This window comes from Octodon degus, unplaced genomic scaffold (assembly GCF_000260255.1).
Source record: "Octodon degus isolate 3935 unplaced genomic scaffold, OctDeg1.0 scaffold00013, whole genome shotgun sequence".
Classification (NCBI taxonomy): Eukaryota; Metazoa; Chordata; class Mammalia; order Rodentia; family Octodontidae; genus Octodon; species Octodon degus.
The window spans coordinates 19670982-19680127 of NW_004524589.1; the positions used below are offsets into that span (position 1 = coordinate 19670982).

A 9146-nucleotide genomic window follows, 5' to 3' on the forward strand; every position below is an offset into this window, starting at 1 on the left:
AAAAAAAAAAAAAAAAAAAAAAAACACCTTAGAAGAAATGAAAAAGGAAAAGAAAAAATTCAAGCATTAGCTGCACCTTTCACTAGACCAGCAGAAATTAGCAGTACAGTTATCCAAGCTATCCTGTATATATACATGGATATAACTTTTTTTCTTCTTTCTTTGTCCTTTTCCTCATCCCAGTTTTTCCTTTCCTTTGAAAGGATTCTTTCCCTTAATATTTTTTGAACAAAGATTTATTAATCATAAAAATTCTTTCTCCTTCCTAGTTTTACAAGACAGCTAAAGATTGGTGGCTCTTCAGCTTCTATTTCTGCTTACCACTGGCCATTACTGCCTTGTTTTATACCCTGATGACCTGCGAGATGTTGAGAAAGAAGAGTGGCATGCAGATTGCTTTAAATGACCACTTAAAGCAGGTAAGGGGCGGCACAGCATGGGCAGCTCACCGCTATAAGTACGATTATGAAGATGAAAATGTTGGTGGTTGATAATGAAATAAAATTATGCATCACAGATTAGTTCATCTTGCATTTTTGAATCTTAAATAATATTTCATATTATCTACTTTAAAATAGTCTACATCATTCAAAAGGATCTAGAGGGCCACATAAATTTTAAAAGATGACTCTAGTCATTTTAGGTCTAATTTACATTAAGTATTTCATTAAAAATTCTGTAGCCTGAGTTTTTACAAATATCACTTTTGTAAATAACATTAAAGATTCTGCTTGAGAAGGTGTACACTCTGAATATGAAGAAGTTACAGTCGAGGGCCTGCCTGTGTTTTCATTTCAGAGGCGAGAAGTTGCCAAAACAGTGTTTTGCCTGGTCCTTGTCTTCGCACTCTGTTGGCTTCCCCTTCACCTTAGCAGGATTTTGAAGCTCACCCTTTATGATCAAAATGATCCCAATAGATGTGACCTTTTAAGGTAAGAAAATTAGAATGGAAATCAACCCTTTGACCGATAAATATCATGCACAAGTGTTTCCATTGATCTCATTCATAGGCAGAGACAGTGTCAATTTTCTAATCTTCAAGGACCAACTAAGACTCCCAATTCTACCTTCTCTCCTGTTTTTAGAGAGAGGAATAAGGGGGACCTATAAGAACACTGGGAACAAAGAGGCAGAGAAGTGAAAATGAGGAGCCAGTGGCAGGATTGAAAATACCACATCTAATTCTGCTTCACACTTGCAATTGCTCAGCATTTAGCACTTCTAAAGAGAGTTTAATTTAAAAGGAAGAGGAGAGGAAAACAGGAAAAAATGACAGCTCCCCACTAGAAAATTAGTGATCATTTCAGAACTTTGGACATGGGTATTCCTTTTCTTCACAAAAGTGTACAATGAATACATGCTCAGAGCAGAGTATTTTTCACAAACATATTTTGAGCTTTTAATTTGATTGCAGCTTTCTCTTGGTGATGGACTACATCGGTATCAACATGGCCTCCTTAAATTCCTGTATCAATCCAATTGCTCTTTACCTGGTGAGCAAAAGATTCAAAAACTGCTTTAAGGTAAGAGACTATTCCAATACAAAAAGTAATTTGCAGTTGGTAGAGTGTGGTGATAACCAAACCTGGAGAATGGTGGTTTGGAGTCCAGCCTTGGTAATGTATTGAGAGAGACCCTGTCTCAAAACTACAAAAGAAGAGCAAGGTTGGGTATATAGTTCAGTGGAAAGGCCTTGAGTTCAATCGCAAGTACAGAGGGGGGAAAGTACTCTGTAAGCTTACATCAAATAAAAGCTTTCAATACCATTAATATTTCTATCTGAAGAGATCTAGGAAATTGCTTTTCAGATTTCCCTTGCCTTATATTATAGTTGATTTTTAAAATATGACTTTGGCTTATATATCATTATAGCTCAAGTTTGCCCATACATCTTAGTCAGCCACTCTCTGCTGACTCAGTCAAGCAGTTATATTCCTGGAGTTGCTCAGGAAATTCATAAAAATTACATGCATTAATGTCTGACAGATGTCACATAAAAAATAAAAACTATACTTGATTAAATGTACTGTTTCTCTGTTCTGGGAGATTTTGGGCTATTTGCTCACAATTTATATTATAATAAGTCAGCCCCTCCCTCACATGGCTTATGAAATCAAGCAATGAAATCTGAATCAAGGGGGTGGGGAGATAGCTCAGTGGAATAAGTGCTTGCCTGGCAAGCACAAGGCCCTGAGTTTGATCTCTGGTACCACCAAATAATAATAATAATAAATAAATAAATAAATAATAAATAAAATCTGAATCAAGATCTACATTTGGTTTTCCATAACTGTATAACAGAAATGTGCTGTTCCATGCCGAATACATCTCATCAGACATACAAAGACAATGAGGACTTAGTGGCTTGCATTGAAACAACCATTCATCCACCCACTAGCTCCTTCCACAATCCAACATAAAATAAAATACACCCTCCCTGTAAGTGAGGAGGATCCATTGTTCCTGGAGTTCAGTATTGGAAAGCCCAATACTTGGCCTCTTTCTGAACAGTCTACAAAATTAATTGGCTACTCATTGTTCAGGTTTTGGAGCTAGAAGAGCATTTCTCTCAAGAATAACTTCCTTATTTTACGGAATTGGAAATAGTTAAGCACCTATTTCCTGGCATACATAGTTTCTCATTAAACAAATAAAGTGATCCCGGTTTTGGATTTTCAAAAATTCAAATGAACGCAACTCGCATTCGCAAGGACACTTGCAAACTTTATACCTTTATTGTGCGACAATACTAAGAAGGCGTGTGAGAAAAATGTGTGGCTGAGGAAAACAGAAAATTAATAGTGAATTCAGTGACATGGAGTGATGCCTATGGCACTACCAAGTGAGAAAAAGCAGATTGTGATTATACGTACAATACAATCTCATTAAAACCAACTAGTCATCTCTGAACTACTACTAGGAAGACAATATGCAAAGTATTAATTATTGTAACTCTCCTACTGACCTGTTTTGAAACTCCACTTTACTGTTATTCTTTTCTTCTTAAAATAAAAAAGAAAAGGAAATACTAGCCATACACTCATAAATACATACATACATATAGTCATGAATGTGGTAATATTTCCATTTGCAAGGCAGAAAGTTTTAAAAATCTGCATTTGCCAGCTATTAAGAATGCACATCAGGTAATCAAGAGTAAGTATTGAAAATTAAAAATGTAGGCCAGAGGAGATAGCCCAGCGGTCTAAGCACCTGCTGGCAAGCTCAACAACTCAGCTTCAATTTCCGGTATCACATGCCATACCAGCTGGGCCCCAGGCATGCTAAGCCATCCACTGCGTCTGGACGTGGTGGTGCATACCTGTAATCCTAGCATGGAGGAGGCTGAGATAGGAAGATCACTGCATGTTGGAGCTACGTAGTGAGACCCTGTACCAAATACACAAATAAATAAAAAGATTACAGTAGTAATAAAAAGAATTAAGAGTGTATTTATCTTAGTAGGAAATATTAACTGCAATTTTTATTCTGTCTTAGTGAACAAATTATCATATACCTCTAACTAATTAAATCTTAAAGGGAAAAATAAGAGAGTAGAAAGACAAGGACCAAGAGCTCACACTCCTGCAAGGAAAGAGCCCTAGAGCAGCAGGAGGAGTGGGGACAGTGTGACTAATGCCGATGTGTAACAAGTTGCTTTGTTTTGTACAGTCATGCTTATGCTGCTGGTGCCAGTCATTTGAAGAAAAGCAGTCCTTGGAGGAAAAGCAGTCATGCTTAAAGTTCAAAGCTAATGATCACGGATATGACAACTTCCGTTCCAGTAATAAATACAGCTCATCTTGAAAGAAGGAATATTCACTTAATCTCATGTTCTCTATTGGACAGAAGTCATTGAAACAAAATGATATATTTGGCAAAAGAAAAACAAAAAAACTATGTTTGCACAAAAACCACATAAAGTTGTAAGAGGGATCATTTTAGCACTCATAATTCTACCTGACATTTAATGGACTGTTTATAGCATGAGGAGAAGTGAGAATTAAGAAAGGCTCTTTGTGAAAGCACTTAAGTTTTTACAGTTAGCACTTCAATATAGCTCTCAGTAGCTTCCAGTTTATTCATACACCACTTGCATTAAAGAAACAAGCTCACTCAGAATTCCTGTTGAAGAGTTTTATTCTTAAATCATGTGACTCTGTAGGAAGGAAATACAAAATTTCAAAAATCCTTCAAGAAATAACTTTTTGTGAACAGAATTATGTCAATGGTCAAAGTGTAATTAGGTGCAACGTGAAAATCAGCTCAAACCACTTATGTTTTTGCACAATAGAAACAATGAAATGACCATTAGAAAGAGAAATTGACACTGTTTATGAAAATCATTGTATCCTACATTCAGATAAGATCAAAGAAAGAGGGCTGTGAATTGCTAGTACAAGACTTCTTTGAACTATCCCATTCACATGGTTTGCAAAGAAAGAGTCCACACTGTCTACAACTTTGGAGACCATTAAAATCTTCTTTCACTCTTATAAACTCTATGTGTTTAGTTCTATCATCTGTGAATAGTTAGCTGCATACACTACCATGTAGATGATCAAATGAAGGGCAGGCCCCCCTGTTCATAGCTTTACGACCAAGAGACTCCATAAAGGACAAAATGTGAATTGCCTGGTGCAGTCTTCACATAGCAAAAGAGCAAGGAGCATCCTCTCACCCGTGGTCTCTAGCACAAGTACATTATAGGTGAAACACTGTTTTTCAAGTCACACAAATTAAGCAATTTAACAGAAACCTGTAAGGCTTATTACTAATTTTTGTATTATTTTTGTAAATAGTCCACAGAAAAGTATCTGGATGTGGTGTTTTTCTATCAGAGGCAAAGTTGCTTCTTAGGAAGATGAAGCACCCTCTTTATCTCTTTAATTTGTGCATTCTTGCCTAACTTTTTAATCTCCTCGGCAAAGTGCCTTAAGGTTAACTTGGGATGAAATGTGTGTGAAAATGTGTACGAGAGATATCAGAAGAGAGGAAATGAGGTGGGGTGGGAGGAAGCCCACGGGGACCGATTCCCACTCCGAGCCTGGAGTTCATCAGAGCCTTGTCACATCCATGCGGAAGGTCCTGATTTTGTCGCAGCAAAGCACAGCTCAGTTAGGAACAAATTAGACCCAAGAGCTTTAACTCTGTCTTAAAATATAACAGAATTTCCAGTCTTTTTTTCTTTCAGTAAACTCGGCCACATGTTGAAAATAAGCTAGGAATGTTGCTTTCTGCCAGAATCTAATGTGATGCTACAGTAAACCCAAATCCAACAATGTGGCCAAAAAGAAAGGACAATTAATTCACATGTCACATGGATTCTATTTACAAATCACCCACAGTCCTATTTATTAATTTATTCCCGATCTCTTTTTCAAGTGCCTGTCATCATAAAAGACATTTCAGTTTTAAATTTTAAGTTAACTTTAAATCACTAATGCTTCCACAGTTTGTGAATATGTCTTTTGTTCCTATTTAAGTTTTAGAGTACTTTATATTGCCATGTACTGGGTTTTTACCTTCTAATACCCTCTTCATTTATGTCCTAATCTCTTTCTGCTTGGCAAAATCATGGACTATAATCCCTTGCCAAAATTTAAAGCTGCATAGAAGAAGTATTCATGCACTATCTATAATGAAAATGTGTTCAGTACCTTTTAAAAACTGATTCAAAATGTTAACATGATGATAAAGAGTGGTTAGAAAGATTTCTTTATACACCTAAAATCAAGATGAGACATGTTACCACTAAACTTTAAAACATATTTCCTAGTATAAAGAACTGTTTAATATAGCAATAACAATAGCATTAACATGGATTTTACAACTCACAAGATTTATAAGTGATGCTGACCTGTTTTCTCTTTTGTTACCCGCTACTTCCATGGTTATGAGTTTAAACGCCTTTTAATATTTGATAGCTTACACATGGCCAAAGCAATACAGTTTATAACCTGGAGTATACTGTAACTAACCTTATAAAATTGTAATATAGCCATGTAAAAATAATTATATATTTTGTTTTGCTGTGGTCACTTAAAGTGGCAACTACCCCAGTTGCTGTTTTCTTATTAGGTAAACAAAAATGAATATCTAATTTGTTTTTTAAAAAGCCAGCTTATCTTTCGCTATGAAGGCACTAATGCATTAATCTTGATTGATTGAGTGTTTAAAAGAAATGCAGATGTTATAAATGGACATTATGTTAAATTTACAATGATCCAGGGTATATGAAAGTCGTTAAATTAAAATATCACATTTCTGATCTTTGGACTGCGTTGTTCTTATACAGACATTCAGCCTTCTAGGGCAGGGCATCTTTGTGGTAGTTTCCAGTGACCTCTAAGTCTTTCTTTCTCTGGTTGTCTGTTTTTGGAGTGTTTCACTCTTTACTCATTACAATACCACAGTCAAAGCTGAAAGGTTCAAATGAGATTTGGGAATTCCTCCTTTCAGTTCGTGAACCTTTTAGTGTTTACTATGCACTCAGTGGCATGAAATTACCACAAGTTGAACGCTGCTAATTAGAAAATCTGAAGTGCCTTAAAATTCACAACTCCTTGGACACTGATACAATGCCACAAGAGGAAAAGTCCATGTTGGACCTCAGTGACAGGTTGCAGCCAAAATTCAAATTCATAAAATGTATAAAGTGAACCTTCAGATATGTACATATGGTACATGTGCAACAAGCAAATTTCCTACTTATTACACATAGAAGCAATCCCTAAGACATCTCATTAGGTATAATAATATTCCAAAATAAAAAATAGAGAAATGCTCAAAGAGAGAGGATACAATATTGGTAATCACAAATGCAAGAACAAAGAAGAGAAATTTAGAAGAATATGACAAGGAAGAACAACATCATCAAACTCAAGGGTAAGGGTACACAAAGGACTAAGCAGAAGGAGGACCACAAGTTCAAGAATACCCAGGTCAACTTAGCAAGACACTTAGTGTCAACTTAGCTCAACACACAAAACGTAAAATGGGCTGAAGATGTAGCTCAGTGTTAAAGCACCTCTAGATTCAATCCTTAGTATTAAAAAAAAGAAGTAGACCAGCAATTTGAGTACAATGGATATGCAAAAGTGGACTTTGAAAAACTGGCAACTTGCAAAACACTGGGGAACTTGTCTATAGCAATTTGTGTGTATGCATGTGCAATATGTGTGTGGAAATTGCAAAAATGTATTTTCCAACTATTATTCATTTGACAATAAAAATACATTTTATAATATTGTCACATTGTCATTATAGAAGAATACACTTCTATAAATACATTGTATTTTTCATTTTTATTCACCTGATAAAACTCTACTAAAAGGGCAGAAAAAAATTAAAAGGTATAAATCTACAAGCACAGAGATGAAAGTTATTAGCCAACTAGAAACATGAACAAAATTGTGCATGTAAAAAAGACATAGATAAGGGAGAACTCACTTAGATTTCTGCTTCCTCTATTAAGGTTCACAATGTGTTGCAACTCAGAAAACATTGAGGAATTGAAGATAGTTGGTATGTTTAAAATCAAGAGACAGAAATGAGGACAAAAACAAAATACTGGATTAAAAGTGTATCAGACCAGACCCTAGCTTCCAGCACAGCCATGTGTAACTGGTGACTGCTGCTAGTCAGCTAGAGAAGTGGTTCATTTTCTTTCATTGAGGTTGGACCAGATTACCTATGGACCTTGGTCTTGCCCTCAGCAAGGGTGGCACAAGGTGAAAATGTGGCCCTGTCCTGGTCCTGTCTCACAGTGAGATTTCCAGCCTTTACTCCAACATGTCCAGGCAAGAAATGAAGATTCTGTTCTAAGAAAATAATGAAACCCCCCCCAAACATGAACCAAAATCCTGTAGACATCAACAATGAAGGTAAATAGGGCTTCCCACCAAGATGGAGCATGTGCCACATACATGGATGAGGGAATCTCCAAATTGCCTCTTGATACTACATTTTAAAATATGAATGTGTAGAAAATGCCAGTAAACATGTTAGGAGAGGTAAAACCTGAAACAAACAAAAAAGAATACAAAACAGATTGGGAAAATAGAAAAAGTACACAGAACAAAAGAAAAAAAAGACAATTATAATTACTTTTCCTGGAGCAGTAAGAAATATCAAGGAAAGCCAGAATATTAACAAACAAGCATTCAGAGATCAAGAAATTGCACCTGGAAAATGAGAATGTTATAAGAAATAAAGCACCATAAAAGTTTCAAAGGTCAAACTCAAGGAGAGGTGGGATGTGGACTGTAGCAAAGTGAGCTGCAGGAAACTAAGGCAGGAAATTTAAAAATACAGGAAATGGGTGAATCTAAAGCAGGAAAAAGTCAAAAGCTATTCCCAAGCTGATGGGGATGAGGGGTAAATCTTTTAGTCTGTCTCAAAGCAATCAGTCCAGTTAGAAAAAGAGAAAAGGAAGGATATCTCCAAAAAAAAATCAATAAAATGTGGAGGTTGTCTGATATATTTGATACACTTATAGGAATCTGTATCTTTATTAAAGCATCTATACACAAATGAACAAATGATTAGAGATATAGAAAAACAAGCAAGCAAAATGTATATAGATACTTGTTAATCCTCCACAAAAGAAAACAAATCATTAAAAAAAAAAAAAATGGAAACCAAAACGACAGTACTCTGGCTTTCTCCCTTTTCAAAGATCGCTAATAAATATACGGTATGAAAATGAGCTGAAGAGTGGGTATGAAATCAATCCCTTTGTTCCACTTGCAGATATGAATTATCTGATTTCATAAAGTTGTTGATCATGAGTTACAGCCATGGTGTGGCCTACATTTAATTAGGTCTTTTAAAGAGTTTCTTATAAATTCAACGAGAGAAAGTTTTCTAACCACCTATCTTATTCCACCCTCACCTTCATGCACATGCGTGCCCACACACACACACACACACCACATTAACAGGCTCCACACCTCCAACTCTATAAACACTTTTAACCGCCAACATTGGATTAGAAAATGAAACCCCTCCATTCCCCGCTTGGTAGCCTCTTTCATCTAACAGATAACAGCTATGTGGTTTTCTTTCTTTCTTTCTTTCTTTCTTTCTTTCTTTCTTTCTTTCTTTCTTTCTTTCTTTCTTTCTTTCTTCTTCCTCCTCCTCTT

At 35.9% G+C, this 9146-nt stretch overlaps 1 protein-coding gene across 2 annotated transcripts in view; it reads left to right on the forward strand.

Moving 5' to 3' along the window:
• The window catches only part of Ednrb (endothelin receptor type B), a 55296-nt gene extending 49017 nt beyond the window's left edge, over positions 1-6279 (forward strand). For both annotated transcript variants that reach the window (XM_004626274.2, XM_023709638.1), the window contains exons 5-8: positions 270-419; positions 799-932; positions 1415-1523; positions 3673-6279. In XM_004626274.2, the coding sequence (XP_004626331.1) occupies positions 270-419; positions 799-932; positions 1415-1523; positions 3673-3807 (528 nt within the window). In that variant the 3' untranslated portion in view covers positions 3808-6279. The remainder of the gene's footprint in view (positions 1-269; positions 420-798; positions 933-1414; positions 1524-3672) is intronic.
• The last annotated feature ends 2867 nt before the right edge of the window (positions 6280-9146 follow it).